This window comes from Podarcis raffonei, chromosome 3 (assembly GCF_027172205.1).
Source record: "Podarcis raffonei isolate rPodRaf1 chromosome 3, rPodRaf1.pri, whole genome shotgun sequence".
NCBI classification, from domain to species: domain Eukaryota; kingdom Metazoa; phylum Chordata; class Lepidosauria; order Squamata; family Lacertidae; genus Podarcis; species Podarcis raffonei.
In genome coordinates, this window is record NC_070604.1 from 31,967,405 (window position 1) to 31,985,159 (window position 17,755).

The window sequence follows — 17,755 nt, forward strand, 5'->3', positions numbered from 1 at the left end:
TCAACATCAACTCTGTTGGACTATCATGTTGTTCAGATGCCTGATTGTAATAGAAAGTATTCTATTCCTAACTTAAGAATGGAAAGTGAAATATTGATGGACAACAAAGGAAGATCAAAGGCTCTCTCAATGCAAATCTTAAAAAATGTAGTATAAAAACTGATAACTGGGAAACACTGGCCTGTGTGCTCCAATTGGAGAACAGCCTTTACCAAAGGCATTCTGGACTTTGAAGAAGCACAAACTCGGCAAAAAGTAGAAACGAGCTAAGAGGAAGGCACATTTGGCAAACCCTCACCCTGATCAACTCTCACCCAGAAACCTATGTCCTGACTGTGGATGTGTGAATTCAGAATTGGCCTCCAGTCACTTACAGACTCACCGTTAAGACCATATTCAAGGAAGACAATCTTATCCGGCTACAAGTGATCGCCAAAGTCAGTTAACAATTGACTGCAACAGTGCACCATCAAGTTAACCCTGTTTCAGAATCGGTGCCCAATAACACTTTCCCTTAAATCAAAACACGACCAAATAGTCTCAAGACCCTAACTGGTTGGCAGAGAGGAACACATTGAAGAGGGCAAAGTTGCTGTCCGAAAAGCTGTTTAAAAATGTGATTTTGCATCAAGGATTTATTTTGTGTGCATCTGCTGAAGGATGTAAGCTGTATTTTTGAACAGAGACAGAGAAATGTGAAGTGTAAATCAACCAGATAACACAAAGGAACCACCTGTAAGCAGTCAATTATGCATTTTATATGTATGTTATCTGCTTGATTGTTTCACAACTTTTTTGTGGGGGGTTTATTGGTTTGCACAGCACAAGGATATTTATGGAAGCATTTTTTTGCATACTGCTTTTAATCACTAGAGAAGATGGTTCTTTAATAACACACTAACTACAAGGAGACAGGTGAATTAATAGAGGTTATTATCATACTGTATTCCTAGCTCAAGGGCAAGATCATTCTCCTTTGGCAGCATAGAGTGCAACTGAATCTCAACTTATCACAAGTTATATCTTCATCAGAATCTGGTGGAAAAGTTGTACTCCACACTACAGATAAGGAATCTTTCAACTCTTTCCCACAAAAAATAAACTTCCCTACATGTTGAAAACTAAGTATCAGAGAGAAATAACCAGCTACTGTAGTTTCTTCCAAATTTGCTACTTGTTTTCAGGGTGGTGGTGTGGCTGTTTTGTATGCAACTAAATTTTACTCAAAACAGATCCAGTGAAATTAATAGATCAATGTTACATCATGTCTATTCATTTAAATGGGTGTATTCTATGACTAACATTGGATACAACCCATAGGTGCTGTTGAATGAATGACAGCTCCACAATTTTTAAATTACAAGGCCAAAGACACTTTGAGACCAATTAAAGCATTTGTCTGGATATGTGAGGGTTTAAATCTGAAGGCAGCCCTGTTTAGGGAAGCGTTTAATGTTTAACAGACTATTGTATTTTTAATATTTTGTTGGAAGCCGCCCAGAGTGGCTGGGGAAACCCAGCCAGATGGGCGGGGTATAAATTGTTGTTGTTGTTGTGTAGTGGAAATCTCACCTCAACTTCCCCAAGTGTGTAGGTTTCCTTTCAGACCTTTCTGTGTTTAGCATGAAGATCTGAAGGTTTCTATGGGATTTCAGTGAACATGCTTAGAAAACATCCCATAATCAGGAGCCCAGATAAGACAAACATGTTAAGGTCTGAAGAGCAGCCTGTGCAATCAAGGATCCTTGGGGTGGGAGAGCACTTTTAAAGCCTTCTCACATCTTGATAAAAATCTGAATACAGCTTTGTACAAAACAGAATCTGGATGACAGAAATGCCTTTCATTCTAGCCCTATTTGGGCAATCTGCTCAGCTGCAAACCTACACACAACTAGGAAGAATGAGGGCAAGCCCACTTAAGGCCCTTGACTTATGGAGGTTAAAGGTATGATTTTGAAGCCTCCTTTACTCGTGGAGGCTCCCTGTTTCAGACTCTTGCTCTACATGTATTGGAAGGAGACAAAGCTGGCCTGGGGGAAGCAGAGCTTAACACACCCATCCATGCTTCCATGTAAATTTACACATGAGCAGAACACCCAAACAGCATGTAGACTACATGTAAGTATAACAGCCAAGTAGGACTTCTGTTATAGTGACACACCTGACGCTAGATGTGTAGCTTCTGGGCAACAATACATTGAGAAGCCAGAATTCTCTAACTCAGTCTTTCTATATATAGTCACCAGCTCTCACCTCAGGGAGCAACTGTCTCCAAGCAAATATCCAAATGAGAAATGGTATTTGCCCAAGTTTCAGGAAGAGAACCATGTGTATTGCTTCCACAATGTTATGCTGTATTTACAACAGACACAAACTCTTAAAGTCGAATATGCGGCATTTCTCCATACAGCAGATTGCAACATGTGCAATCACCACATTGCAACTCCGTATTTTGCATTGGAAGGCTGTACACAGAGCACTCTCTCCTGCAGAATTAAACAGCTACTAATCCTGTCGGGGAAAGTGGAAGCTACACTGGGGGACCTACGCCAACAACAGCCTCATCCACGACTGCTGCCTGTCCTGACTGAAGTTTGGATATATGGAATTCTGAGCAGCACTATGATTATCAGGACAGCTTTGTAGCACAGACAGTATTTGGGTGGCCTGGGCAAGTCTTAGGTGGAAAACCTGAGGATGGGAGAAGAGTAAGACATTGGGCCAATTAATTACTACCACTGTTTGCCTCAGCTTCAGAGAAAAGCCACCTGGATGCACTTCACCTGTGATGTTCTCTTCTCAACCAGTAGCATATCAGATTTCCATTTTTTCTATAGCCAGGATAGGTAGTAGAAGGGGAAGAGTGAGGAGTCATCCTTCAACCTGTCTCCCATACAGCAGTATGAGAGATTCAGCCCCCAGAGTCCCTATTAGCAATAAACTCGGTGTTGCACTGAGTGTTGCTGTCTTTCTTGCCGCTATCCTGGCATTAAAGGATCGTGGCTAGTCAGTGGAGAGTGAGAAGAAGAGAAAAAATGCTTGTGCATTCTAGCTTTAAAAGCTCATAATGAGGAGAAAATGAAGGTTTATCAGAGCAATGGATAGATATGGATCGCTAGCCAATGGATTATTAGACCAAGCTTGTACACCAGTGGTTTTCAACCAGTGTGCTGTGTCATCCTGGGGTGCCTTGAATGGGCAGGGGTGCAGTGGGCAACACTGGCCTCTGTCCCTCTTTCCTTCTCTCCCTCCTCTGATGCCCTCTCACGTCTCTGCCTCCCAAAGGCTTATGTGGCTGTTTGTTGCAGCAGTCCTAGCTACAAGCTACCCAGGCGAATGGTGCCTCTGGGGCTGGCGAGAGAGGAGGCAGCTCTCACTGGGGTGGGGGGAGGCAGCTCAAGAGACCAGGGCAGTGGTGACCAGGGGAGAGGAGAGGAGGCTGAGGACACACTCCACTACGGAGGGTGTTCAAAAAGGGGTGCGGGGCTGCCGGCTCTGCAGGCAAGGGGTGACATAGCTTGGCTTCTGAGGCTTAGAGCATGTTTCCCCACAGGGGAAGCCGTGGACTCAAAAAGGTTGAAAACCTCTGTTGTACACTATTGTCGCATTTGTTCTTAGCTAATCCTTAATCAAATCAATTCTATTCAGAGTGGCTTTTTATGAAAATGTCTACTTGCCTTACTCTCCGTCAGCTCAAGAGATTGTGACGGGACTATAGGCCCTTTACTCTCAAATCCATACAGATGAACCTTCAACAAAAGGTAAATGCACTTATTAGCTCCAATCTGCATACGAAAAAACTTCGTGTTACTAAACCTCACCTAATTTCTGTGGCACACGCTATGCAGATTTCCCACTCTATTGGCAACACCCTCAATTTCTTTAATACATTCTTACTATTACCATCATTTGCATTAGCCCATGTTCTCCTTATATTTTATTTAATAAATTACCTCTGCTCCGGCCATGAGAGGGAAAGGAAGAACTCCCACCTCTCAATGCAGCTGCATTCCATTCTCATAAGCACCAAGGGGCTTTCTGAACCCCAATCTAAGGCCTTGCATACCAGTGATATTAAATGTAAATATTTGTAGATTCCCAAGTAATATAAAAATATGTCAGGAAGTTACCAATCACGATTTCTGTGAGTTTTGTTTGAGTGCCAAGTTTTATGAGCTGAGTCCTTCAATCTTCTCAACAGGAAGTACATGGAAGGCATATAGAAATTCACAGAGTGGACTTAGGCTTGCGCTCTTATTTCATAGACACCATGCTCTTGGGCATGTTACTCTCTCACCCTTGGCCTGTCTGCACAAGAGGAGTAGGGATTCCTATTATCTTTCATAAAGAGATAACTTTTTTCTATTAAAAATAATAATCAGATCCAGAATAGTATTTGTTGAGTATCAGTTTGGGAGTGCATTTCCCCATCTACCACAACAAATAATGCCTTTAGATCAAACCCTATCGTCAAGAGGAGGCATTGTGCAGCAGGTCAGACCTTGCATTAAATTCCCCTGGCACCAGGAGCATTTTGCGACTGGCACAGGCCTAACTGTGGCCCCGTGGAGATCTCCAAATGCCAGGTTGGTGACTGACATTTCCAACTGGCTAGCCCCTCCAGCTTTTTAAAGCAGGAGAGCAGAAGAGCTTATTTATTGCATTTATATCCCACCTTTTCCTCCAAGGAGTACATGATTAACCCCCCTCCTCAATTAATCCCTACAATAACCCTGTAAGGTAGGTTAAGAAGCTGTGACTGACTCAAGGTCACCCAGTGAGCTTCGTGACTGAGTGGGGCTTTGAACCCTGATTTCCCAGGTCTTAATCAGACACTTTAACCACTACACTACACTGGCTTCCTAGAGTACTTCTGCTATGGAGTAGCTATATTAAATTAATATTAGAGAAGGATCTGAAATATTTTCCTTGAAGCTTGAATTTGTTTTCTTCTGGATTGTTTTCTTAGATGTTTTAATGTGTTGTAAACCGCTTTGAGTTTTTTCCTTTAAAATATAAGAGTATAGAAATGAAATTAATAACAATAATGGTGATAAATGTCACTGCAAAAAAGGTGCCTAGACTGTCCATGGCAACTAGAACAAGACTTCTTTCCCCTTATACTTAGCCAAAGTGCAATAAAAAACTTAGAAAGGTATGAACTTTGTTAAGATCAAGCTGGCGGTATACCGTAACATCTTGTGTGGCACTGGCTATAAAAATTCCTATAAAAGGGGGTTACAACTCTTGTACAAGTCTTTGCTTTTCCTGAGTATTACAGTTTATATTGAGAATTAATACACCTTGAAAATGCAACCTCTCCACACAAATAGTACAGTTGGGAGTTTATTCATTTGCTAAATACGTCAAAGTCTCGACCATAGATATCAACAAACAATGCCATACACAGAAAAAGGCTATACTGACAAATTACATATAAGGAAACACACAACCATCCTTTCTACTACTAGAGTTACTAGATGAAAACTGACACAGGTGCAGATGAAAAGCAGCTATACATGTACAAACAAATGGCAATTTATGAATGTACATGTATGAAGAAAGTTTACTTGAAATGTCTTACTTTGATTATATAAGGTCCTACTCATACAACAATCCAACAGTTAACAACTGTAAAAGATTGAATTGCTGAGGAGGGAAGAAAGAGTCATCCCAAAATCAAGTATTTATTTGAAATTTATCTACTCTCATAACTGCTTCTGCTTCTGTAGCCAGAAGGCTCACTAAATGAAGAGGAAAATAAGCACATGGAGACTGGATGCTGAGAAGCAGCATTCTTTGCTGAACACAAGCATAGCCTACTGAAACATTCTGCAATACTTTTCAAGTGTCATGAATAGCATCAGTACACCCTGAAGTGGTCTGTAACAAGCATAGATCCCTACTGCCTCCGGCATAGACAGACACACACACAGTTTAGTCAGTTCCTGTACTTTGGCCAAGCAGGACTGAGTCATTTTTGCAAATGACTCCAGCTGCTTCTCCCTGCCCCCCCCCCCAAAAAAAATGTCTGCAGAGAGAAACTCTTGGAACAGAAACAAAAATCCCATTCCTCTTTCTCCAAGAGGAGGGATAAAGTATGTGATATCCCAAAAGCTATTTTCTTATATAGGGAACTTGCTTATTGTACCGCTCACACCACATGTTTAGAAATGGAAAAATCTCAGACCTACGGTATATTTCTTCCTTAATGGGCTTTCCAATGGAAAGGAAAGGGTTTTGTTTTTTGCAAAAACATAAGGCTAAAGAGAAATGCTTATGTTTATGTAGCTAATGAAGTTAATAGCTCCTACTAAACAACCTTCCCAAAATAGATATTCCCAAAGTACGTCCATAATTTTTTGAGTACTCTGCACAGTGCTTGGAAGCAGAATGTCAACACTGGTTTCCCATTAACAAAGTTTATTGGAAAGCCAAAGACAAACGGATCAAAGATGACACTGAGATGAAACATGGACTAACATCTCAACACAGGCATATTTACACCAAACTATTTGCAAATCATTGAATGAAACATCCAACATGAAAGTTTAGGATCAAAGTGGACCCCTGCATCCCTAACCAACACTGAGAAGCAAGCTCAGCTGCGACTTCACCCTCCAAATAAATATTGTACATTCAGGAATGATGTGAGAATCATTCCTAACCACACCAGACTGAGTAAACAAAAAGTTACTCTGCGACACATAAATGTTTCTCTCCCCACAACCCTTGCCTGCACCCTCAATGGCATGTTTCTTCTTTACTTCTCTCCCACCCGTCCCCCTTCCCAGCTTTCTAAGGTGGGGGGGAGGGAGAGCTTTCATCAGGCCAAACTGAACGCGACTGCCAGCACCCTTCCCCGCCTTCACTCCTCCCTGAAGAAGAAAAGAATGTTCATTAGAACTGCACCGTCCATCCAATCAAGTATCTCAACCAAAAATCCCTCGCTGCCGCTAGATTTTGGGGTGTGTGGAGAGGGGCGGGAGGAAGAGGACAGAGACAGCGATTATTAACCCTTGCTTTATCTAAACAGGTCCCTTTCCCAGACCAGCCCGTAGCGAAAAAGCTGTGCCTCTTTACATCCTCTCTCCCCCACCCAACTCTTCCCTTCCAAAGCAAAAGTGGGATCCAGGCTCCCAAACACCCAAGGCGGCCAGCCTCTTTCTTCAGTCACTTAAAACGCGAGGGTCGAACTCAAGGCACCCCCACCAGATAAAATCCTTTCCTTTCCACCCCAAACAACAACAACCCAACCCACAAGTTTCTCTCCCATCCTGCCCTTCCCTCCAATATTAAGCTACCCCTCCAAAACCTCGCATCTCTTTCTCCCGCCGGCGAACTCACCAACAAACTTTCCACATTGACTGGAGACCTGGGGTCCCGGATCATGGACTCCAGCTTCCTCTGGCGCCCCGAGATCCCTCCTCCGGATTCGGGCGGCGGCGGCGAAGCGGACATTTTCACCGCTTGCTGCTGGTGGTTCATTCTCCCGCTCCCCGAGGGTCCCTCGTTGCCGCCGCCTTCTTTCTCCTCTCCCTCCCCGGGCGCCTAGGGAAGCCCGGCGGCGGCTGTCCGGCAGCGGGAAGAGAGGGCGGCGGCGGCGGCAGCAGCAAGCGAGGAGCGCCTTCCGCCGCCAGCGCCGCCGATAGGTATCTGCTTCGGGGCCTAAGGAGCGGCCCAAGGGGACCCGGCGGGGCCGCTCAGTCCCGGCCCGCTCCGGCCAGGCCTGCCTGCCTCAGGAGCAACAGAGAGCGGGGCGCCCGCGGCCACCCTCGCCCTCCTCCACCAGCACCGCCGCCGCCTCCTCGTCGTCCCCCGATTGGGGCGGGCGCTGCCGCCGCTGCTCCACCCGCCCGCTTGGCGTCCCCCGCCGCCACCTCCGCTTCCCAGGCATGAACGGCCCGCGGAGGGGGGAAGGTGGGCGGCGGAGGGGAGGGCCGGTTCCCGCGGGAAACTGCCGCCGCCTCCCTCGCCCCCCGACTAGGCGGGAAAACCAGTCACGGCCGGGCCCCCCACGCCGCCTCGGCCATTTTGCACCAGGTCAATACCCGACGGGGAGAAGGCGAGAGGCGGGAGGGTAGGAGGGAAAGAGGGAAGCCAGCAGCAGAGGAGCCCGGCTTCCTCCCCCCTCCTCCTCCGTTGGAGGGAGGGAGGGCTAGGCCCGCCTCGCTGAGATCGGGCTCCTCTCTTTCTCTCCGCTTCTGTCACTCAAGGGGTCCCCCACACACTCCCTTTCCAAGTTCCTGCCCCTTCACTGGAGCCACCGCGCCACCATTTCCCTCCTTTCCCCGCTCCCGCCTCAGGGAACTTATTCCTATCGCTGCTCCGGCTATGGCCTCCTCGTTACCCACAAGCCTCCGCTCCTCGCCCGAGCCCCGCTCGCAGGCAGGCAGGCGAGCGAACGAGGGAGGCGAGGAAATGGCCAGGAGGGGTCTCCCACCCACCCTCCTCCTCCTCCTCCTCCCTCGCCCTTCGCATAGCTGGGCAGCCAGTCACCGGCTCTAACTATGGACTTTTTACCTCAGGCGGGGAAATGGGGTGGGGGGGTCGGTTGGCGGCGAGGGAGGGAGGGGGCGGGAGAAATCCGAGGGGCTGCTGACGCGCATCTTGCCCCCGCCGCGCAAAGCGGGCTGGGGATGCGCGCCCGGCTGAGGCGCAGGCATTGGGGGGGGGCGGGAGGAAGCAGCAAACGTGCCCTCAGGCGATCCGAAATAGCAGGGTGACTCCCTTGCCTGCCTGCCTGCCTGCCTGACTCAATCAACTCAGCAAAACCACCTCCGCTCCCCAACTCACTGCCCGGTGTGGGAGCGAAAGGACATACACACGCGCAACAGGACGGAACGCGCAACTGTACACGCAAAACGCGATAGCGGGGGTAGCGCAAGAGCGGTGAGCCTCCGGGAGGCGGCGGCACGCAAGACCATATAAAGCTCCCGAGGGCGAGGAGGGAGGGGGCAGAAATTGAATCCGCCGGCCGCTCTCGCGCCCGCCAACGATTTGCCCCGCTTTGCCCAACGGCCAAGCGAAATTTCTCCAGCTGCCGGGTTAAAGCGAGGCGGCTCTCCTCAGACGAGGCTGGTCTGGAGTGTCATGAGAGGGCGGCAAGCGGCTATTCGGTTTCGTTCCTAGAAGGTGGTTCTGGTGGGGTTTTTCTGCATCAGCAGGTGCCAAAATAACTTGGGGTCAGACTTGTTGTTGTTGTTGTTTAGTCGTTTAGTCGTGTCCGACTCTTCGTGACCCCATGGACCAGAGCACGCCAGGCAGGGGTCAGACTAGGCACCTTGATTTGAGGGTGGGGGAAGGAGGGTCACCAAGCCTCAGATTGCGGGGTGAGGCCTAGGGCTACGGTCTTAAATCCAATAAATAATAATAATAAATACAATTTATAATTTCAATACTTCTGCTCAGAGGTTTTATGACAACCGGGAGGTACTTAAATTTATTAAATAAATACAGCGGTGGGCAGATAAATCGTAAATAAATCAAGCTAACTCCGGTGATCTCAAAGACAGGGCAAAGTGCTGACGGGTTTGGATCTGCTGGGTTCAAAGCCCTGCATCTCTCTCAAGGGGCCTCATCACAAAGTAAAAAAAGGAAATAGTGAATGTCCCCACCCAATTTCTACACTGGCCAGTACAAGCGATTAGAGCTTGGGATGCAGTGGTAAATCCACCGCTCCACTGTGGCCCCTCATTAGGATTGCCTTTTAGGACTCAGCTCTGGTATTGGAAGGAAAATTCCGCTCAGCTCTGGCACAGATTCAGACTTGCCCATAGGAAAGCTCAACAAATGGGGTCTTAAAAGAATTCCCAGTTGCATTAAGGTAGGTTCAATAATAATAATGATGATGATGTGTAGGAACTGTAGGACTAAATCGGCAAAGGGTACTAAGAGATAGCTTGCTAATTCCTAAATCTCCAATAAATTGCATTGGTTTCCCATTGAGCACCCAGACCCACTAATTACTATTCCACTACCCATGTAGCACCAAAATGATATTGCTGTTTAAGCATAAGTTTCTTCCATTATTTCATTTATTAATATTTTTATTATAGCAGATTCTGTGGGCAAGCTTACCTCTAGTGAACACAACTTCTAATGTTACTTTATATACATAGGCTGAAATGTTCCGATATAATCCTGAGCACACTTACTTTCAAGTAAGTCCCTGTGAAGTTAATAAACTCACTGTGAAGTATTTGTGTTTATTAGGTTATTCTTCTACTTTCTCCTGCAGCTATCACAGCATCTCCAGAATCCCAACTCTACGCAAAGCCTCACATGCACCCTCTCAGCACATCTAGTTGCCTCAAGTGCCTGAAGAAGAGGTGGGGGGTGGGGGCAATGAACAACAGGACAAGAGCTGAGAATATCTTTGATATCTCTGGATCATCCCTATACCTGGTGTGCATGTATTTGCATTACTACCGTAAGTTAAAAGCTTACCCAATTCTTCCAGAGCTTGTAATTCTGCAGAGCAGCAAGGCATCTCTGGATAGAACATGTAGCATTCTTCTTTATTTTCTGAGGAAACAAAAAAAAAATCTTCAGAGATATGCTTTCATCTACTTACCTTTGCCCTGGAATTTCTTTATCAATCCCTGGATGAAAATCTGTCACACACAATGACAAAGACAGCTATAAGTATATAGATAGAACCTCTGATATTTCTAATAACTGAGTCTTGGGACCAACTGGCTCCGTTGATGGGAAGCCTATCTTTTACCATATGCTGCTGAAAGCGGCTGGGGAGTGCGGGCCGCCAACCAGCTGGGAGGTGGACGTGCAGCTCCCCTGCCACCGCCAAGATGGAAAGGTTTCAGCATCCCCTTTATCATCTTCACTGTCATCAAAAACACTGTGTCACTACTCAGCTCAGGTACAACTGGAAACTGGTGCTGCAGCTTAGAAAAATGGAAAAATAGTTATTTTAGATCAAAATTCTTTTTTTCCACTTCCGCAAAACCAATTTGCACAGTATATACTTGGCAGTGGCTGGGGAAACTGCACGCTCGCCTCCCAGCTAGTTGGTGGCCCGCTCTTCAGCCGCTTTCAGCAGTATATGGTACTCCTGCGGCTCCTGTGGACTTTTCTACGAGGAGGGAGCAGGGACTGACTTGCTGCCTCAGTCCCTTCTCCCACCTGGGGAAAAGCCCGCAATAGCCACGCGGAGCTTGTGTGCGGCTCTTGGGGGCTTTTCCTGCTTGCCTCCCCCTGTTTCGCTCCATAAGATGCACACACATTTCCCCTTACTTTTTAGGAGGGAAAAGGTGCGTCTTATGGAGCGAAAAATACGGTAATTAATTCTAGTTAGTTTAGGTTTAGGGTTTTAGTTACCGGTATATCGAAATGATTGTAGAGAGCTGCACACACGGCCAACCAGCTGAGAGATGGGCGCGCAGCTCCCTAGCCTCCAGACTGGTTGGTAGCCCGCACTCCCCAGCCACTTTCAGCAGTATATGGTAAAATGTCGCGAATATAAGCCGCACTTTAACTTTTCAGGGTCTGAAATTGGAAAACAGTGCAGCTTATATTCGGGGGTACTTCCTTTTATTTATCACTTACCTCCAAGAGGGCTATCAGCATAGAAAAGATAAAAATAAAGAAGACGACAATCATTTTTATAACGTTGATACTGGTACCCTCAAGCACCAGTAGTCAACTGCCGGTTGTCATCTGTTGAGCAAGCTTTGAATCATAAGGGGATAGAGAGAAGAAAGGTGATTGGCTGAGTAGATGATGATATCATAGGTGGATTCTGTTAAGTCATTGTATATTGGGGGTGGCTGGGGGAACAGCACGCCCATCTCCCAGCTGGTTGGCAGCGTGCGCTCCCTAGCTGCTTGGCAGTGGGGGTGGGGTGGCACATGTCCAACCAGCTGGGAGGCGGGCACACAGCTTCCCCAGCCACCGGCAATATACAATGCCTCAACACAATCCACCTATGACATCATTACTCAGCCAATCACCTTTCTCTCCGGTTATGATTTGAAACTTGCTCAACAGATGACAACTTGAGATTTTTTTATTGGCGAGACCCAGGAGTTAAAGCAGGTTTCATCAACCTCAGCCCTCCAGATGTTTTGAAACTACAATCCCCATCATCCCTGACCCCTGGTCCTGCTAGCTAGGGATCATGGGAGTTGTAGGCCAAAAACATCTGGAGGGCCGAGGTTGAAGAAGCCTGAGCTAAGGCATTTTTGCCTGCAACACTACTGGCTAAGGATCTGTTTTATCTGCTTATTAGTTACCGTATTTTTCACTCCATAAGGCGCACCTAGTTTTAGAGGGGGAAATCAAGAAAAAAAGCCTGTCCGCTTCTCCCAGAGCTTCTCGGGGCTGCCAGGGGAAGCCTGGGTCCACTCCAGCCCCAAAGAGCAAAGAAGTCAAGACAGCGAGCAGGATCCATCCCGCTGGCTGTCTTGGCTTGTGCCAAAGCCGCGCGCAGCCTCTCCCGGCCGGAGGGGCTGCGCACGGCTATAGCAATTCCCCCATCTCCCGCAAAAGCCCACAGGAGCCGCACACCCTTTAAGGAGCGTGCGGCTCCTGCGGGCTTTTCTACGAGGAGGGAGAAGAGACTGACTGGCCGCCTCAGCTCCCGCCAGGCTCCCAAGGCTTGCAGAGAGCTTCCTGAAGCCCAGGGTGCGCTCCGCTGCACTCCCCGGGTTTCGGGCTGCAGGCTGCTGTCCACAAGCCTTGGGAGCCCGGTGGGAACTCCCGCTGGGCTCCCAAGGCTTGCGGATAGCTTCCTGAAGCCTGCATTCGCCCCATAGGACGCACACACATTTCCCCTTCATTTTTGGAGGGGGGAAAGTGCGTCCTATGGGGCAAAAAATACGGTACTTTAGGTTTAGGGTTTTAGTTACCAGTATATCGAAATGATTGTAGAGAGCTGCACACACGGCCAACCAGCTGGGAGATGGGCGCGCAGCTCCCTAGCCTCCAAACTGGTTGGCAGCCTGCACTCCCCAGCCGCTTTCAGCAGCATATGGTAAAAGGTCGCGATTATAAGCCGCACTTTAACTTTTCAGGGTCTGAAATTGGAAAACAGTGCAGCTTATATTCGGGGGTACTTCCTTTTATTTATCACTTACCTCCAAGAGGGCTATCAGCATAGAAAAGATAAAAATAAAGAAGACGACGATCATTTTTATAACGTTGATACTGGTACCCTCAAGCACCAGTAGTCAACTGCCGGTTGTCATCTGTTGAGCAAGCTTCGAATCATAAGGGGATAGAGAGAAGAAAGGTGATTGGCTGAGTAGATGATGATGCCATAGGTGGGTTCCGTTGAGTCATTGTATATTCATATCTCAACATCTTCAGAGAGTCAGCAGAAATTGTAGTTTGAAAAAGAGTCAGGGTTGCCAACTGACCATATCTTGGCCTCCTTTTGTGCCTTTCAAAAAGGACCAGCCTGTGGAGATGTACCAGTGAAATACCGGTATGTTATTTGCATGGATTTAAACATGATCATGTACTCATTACTGGAGATCAAACTACTGTTAAGAGTTATAACTACAAGGCCCCTAGTTCAAAATATGGCAACCCTAGGAACGGTTCTTTGTAACTACATACCACATTGTGAATTTTGGCCCTAATAAAGTTTTCAAGTTGCAATTTCTCTACTGTGGTGACTGCCTCCTATTTTTGGTTTTGGTTTCTATGCCTCAAACATGCATGAAATACAGAAATGCAAAAAAGAAGCTTTTTCCAAGCATCAGGTGGATGAAGAAGCTGTATCTGTTGAATTTCTTGGGGTTGTTTTTTCTCCCCTTCTTTCCTGAAACATTCCAATACAGTGCCACAAGGGGAGATTTTAAACCTCCTGTTATGTGTTCCTTCAATTTGTAATCCTCATCTCCAGAATACAATAAATGGAGGCTCAAACAATCTCATTCTCTCCACCTTTGCAAAGCAGAATCCACTTCTGACCTTGAATAACGTATGTACAATGTTAGAGTTAAATTTTTTTTGTTTCATTCCACCCTGTGTACTGAGTAGAAAACTTGCCAAAATGGTTTGAGGCATATGTACATCCGTGTGTACATACTCGGATCTCATGTCATTGTGTGGAGATTATCACATAATGTGTGATGCAGTCGACTGCTACATGCAAGAATCTTCTGTTTTAAGATGATTAAATATTAAAAGGTATTGACATGAAGGGCAGACATTAAATAGTTGATTTCTTTACATACCATAGTTGTTGCTGGCCACAAAGAATATCCCCAGTGCCTTTTTATGTTCTCACAGCAGTGAATCATTTCTCCCCTATGTTTCAGGGTTCCTGGCCCATAATTTGAACCCCTGGGCATTAATCTTCTTTTCAAGCAATCATGCAATCTAGTTGTGCTTTGTAGCAATCACAGTAACTTCACAGTTTGTAATGTGACCCTGGAGAGGTCATTTCAGTACTGCTAACACACGGTTTGAGTTCATCCCTGGAGGTGCATTCCATTGTCTCTCAAGACAGACGGATGCCAACAGCATTCGTTGTCACTTAGTAGTAGAATCATAGAACTGTAGAGATGGAAGGGACCGCGAGGGTCATCTAAGTCCATCCCCTTGCAATGCAGGAATCTTTTGCCCAACACGAGGCTCTAACCCACAACCCTGAGTTTACCTCTCCTAGTATTGTATGAGATTAGCTTGGCAGTTAATTTTATTGTTTACTTTTTAAAATTACTTATTTAAAGCATTTATACCCTGGTCTTCAGTTAGAAAAGTTCCCACAGCAACTCACAAACCAATAAAAATAACATAGTCCCTATCTTCAGGTTTACAATCAAAAGGACATGCAAGAAAATAAGAATGGGGAAGGAAAAGGAAAACAATAAAACTTAGGCACAACATTCTAATTTATAAATAATTTATAAGGACCACCTTGGATGGAAATGGGCTGATCACATTTTTTTAAAAAACACATCCACAAATAGGCCTTAGCAGCCTCTGAGAAAAAAATCATGGTGTCATAGCTCCTGGAACTGCTGTAATACAGCCAGTTGTTGTTGCACTTACAGGGCATGTCTGAGACCTAGGCAGAATCTGCCACTTTGTTGTGGCAGGTAGGCTAATGTGGCCCAAATTGATACCATCACACCCAAAGCAAATGGGGTTCATCCTCACAAGGCAGTTGGTAATAATTGTCTCCAGAAGAGGGGCCTATCCCAAATGTTGAAAGTAGCCGTGAGGGCAGATGGCAGTTCCTCACTGCCTGCTTCCTTAATACAGTACAACTTTCTTGTTACACAGATAGTTACGTAAGGAAGATTTTGTAAGCAATAGTTTCTGTTTCTGGATGTAAATTGTAAGCAGTTACTGACTGGCATACTGCATTATTAGTTGAATGCCAGGGAATAGGATGAAATCATGTCTTATAATATATATAAATTGAAAAGATCTGGATTGAAGCCCACTTTTGGAACGATGCAGTCTCAGTTTAACTGGCTTGGTGCAGGGATACAGAATGACTGCCCTGGGCTTTGGAAGTACACAAGGGCAGGATGCAAAAACAGTAGCTGACAAGTTTTGCATTAACTCGGATAGTTTGGGGAGCCTGGCAAATACACAGTAATGTGTTTGCTTTGTGAATGGAGTCTGGTCTAGCACAATTACAGATTAATTAATTTGCCACTTTTCTAATGAGTCAAACTGCAGAACTGAGAAGCAGATGGAAATTTAATTAGTAGGCCTCACAATGGTTCTGATCAAAAGATTCATGCAATTGTCCCTAATTTACATGTTATTTGCAGGGAATCAGTTACCACCTGATTTGCTCAAGGTCACACAGGACAGCCAGTAGACTATAATTCCGTTCCAGATAAACATTTAAAAAACAAACCTTGGCAGTAAAGCTAGAAAAAGCAATCAAACTAGTACCCAAGCCAAATAATTTGCCTTGAAAGCTGCCAACATTAAGCTGCGTCCATCACACTTGCAGGGACAAAAATATCCCCAGGCCAGAGTGTTAAGAATGCTTTCCTGCTATCCCTGAAGGGTTCTTTTCCTAAGTTTTTGGGTGTATCTGCACACCAACTTCTCCATGCCTCTGGTGCTAAAGCATATCTAAAAGAAAAGTTGCCCCACGCAGGTGCAGAACTTAAGAACCTTGCATCCATTTCTGCAAGCACTACACCATCAGGGCATTCTTAGCAGCAGAGCCCATTGCACCTAGTTTCCTAAACCACTGAGTTACTGGCCTAATCTTTGCTATGCTGCAGCCCAGCTGCACCAGAAGACTTGAGTAGCGGCTTGGCAGACCCTATATAAATCTTACTTCAGGCTTGCTTGGTGTGTAAGTCTGAGCAACTTGACGCTAAGGCTCCTAGTGACTTGCTTCATATAGTTGTTTTCTCTGGAACTCAGCCTTCAGCCTAGCTCTTTACTGTGGCTCCTGGAACCCTGATCCCCTTGCTCAGTCCGAGCCACCAAAAGCCAAGAGGAGAACTCTGCGGGAGCATAAGAACATCAAACACATAGTTGTGTCTATTCCGTGATTCCTCAGAAATACATATAAGCTGCAGGCATGCTACTGACTTTCAGTGAAAAAGAACAGTACAGCAGAGCACTTGCAGTTGCAGATATATTTTGGGAAATATGTGGGCACATGCTGAAAGTTCAGAAGCAGTCAGTTGTTGGCATCCGTTTGTCTTTAGAGACAATGGAGTGAGCCTCCAAGGGTCAAATCAAACCAGTATGTTAGCAGCACCAAAGTGGACTCCCCAGGCCTGGGCAGTGTGCATGGAGGTCCTGGGCTGCCCAGACAACAGCCATCCTCCCAGCCTTGTTGATGTGGTCCAAAGGAAAGCATAGCAATACACGTGGCAACAGTTTGGCTGCAGGAGTTGCTGGAAGGAGGCATAAAAGGCACCATCCAACTGTCTTAAGCTCTCCACTTGGGATTTGTGTAGGGTTTGCTCCTGAGCCTTTTCTTCTTCTGCAGATATCCTGCAAGGCAGCAGAGGTTTAGCATCAGTTTTCCTTTTCTAGATGGGCTACCTTCCCAGGTTGATGAGCCCCAGCTGCCCCTCACAACCCTCTACAGCTCATGCACAAACCACCTTCTTGACTCTTGGACCCACTATTGGTCTCATCCACTCATTGTGGCTACCCTCACCTGGTTGATCTGGCCAGTTGAAGATGTTCCCAGGGTGTGGCCGCTGCCGCATGCCGACAGATTCTAGGAGTCAAAGATGAGAGCCAAGTGCCAGGTACAGACCAAAGGTGGACAAACTACCCCAAAGAAGAACAATGTTAAACTATATATACAGAAACTATACAGTGGTACCTCGGGTTACAAATGCTTTGGGTTACAAACTCCGCTAACCCGGAAGTAGTACCTTGGGTTACAAGGTTTGTTTTTCAAATGTTTATCTGGAATGGAATTATAGTCTACTGGCTGTCCTGTGTGACCTTGAGCAAATCAGGTGGTAACTTATTCCCTGCAAAGAACATGTAAATTAGGGACAATTGCATGGATCTTTTGATCAGAACCATTGTTTGCCCCAGGATGAGAACAGAAATCGTGTGCCGGCAACACGGCGGCAGTGGGAGGCCCCATGAGCGAAAGCGCACCTCAGGTTAATAATGGTTTCGGGTTATGAATGGACCTCCAGAACGAATTAAGTTCATAACCTGAACAATGAGTTATGGGGCTGCAGTAGGAGGGAGATCATTTGGCCCCTGGTCATTTGGGTGGCATCTTTGCCAGTTCTAGAGTATCCCTTTTGAGGTGCATCAAACAGAACAA

General features: G+C 46.2%; 1 protein-coding gene and 1 long non-coding RNA gene across 8 annotated transcripts in view; one reads left to right on the forward strand and one right to left on the reverse strand.

Annotated features, from left to right (window-relative positions):
• The window catches only part of ROCK2 (Rho associated coiled-coil containing protein kinase 2), a 72,434-nt gene extending 63,954 nt beyond the window's left edge, over positions 1–8,480 (reverse strand). For 2 of the 6 annotated variants that reach the window (XM_053380991.1, XM_053380990.1), the window contains exon 1: positions 7,348–8,478. In XM_053380991.1, coding sequence (XP_053236966.1) covers positions 7,348–7,488 — 141 coding nt within the window. In that variant the 5' untranslated portion in view covers positions 7,489–8,478. Of the gene's footprint in view, positions 1–7,347 lie in introns of all 6 variants that reach the window. The other 4 variants (XM_053380996.1, XM_053380993.1, XM_053380994.1 and 1 more) reach the window with 4 other exon arrangements.
• Positions 8,481–8,907: 427 nt separating this feature from the next.
• Positions 8,908–12,648, forward strand: LOC128410179 (uncharacterized). 2 transcript variants are annotated; one of them, XR_008329407.1, is made up of 3 exons: positions 8,908–9,167; positions 9,714–9,826; positions 10,241–12,648. It is a non-coding gene; the product is annotated as an uncharacterized LOC128410179 (long non-coding RNA). The 2 variants fall into 2 exon arrangements; XR_008329408.1 differs by having other exon boundaries at positions 8,908–9,135.
• The last annotated feature ends 5,107 nt before the right edge of the window (positions 12,649–17,755 follow it).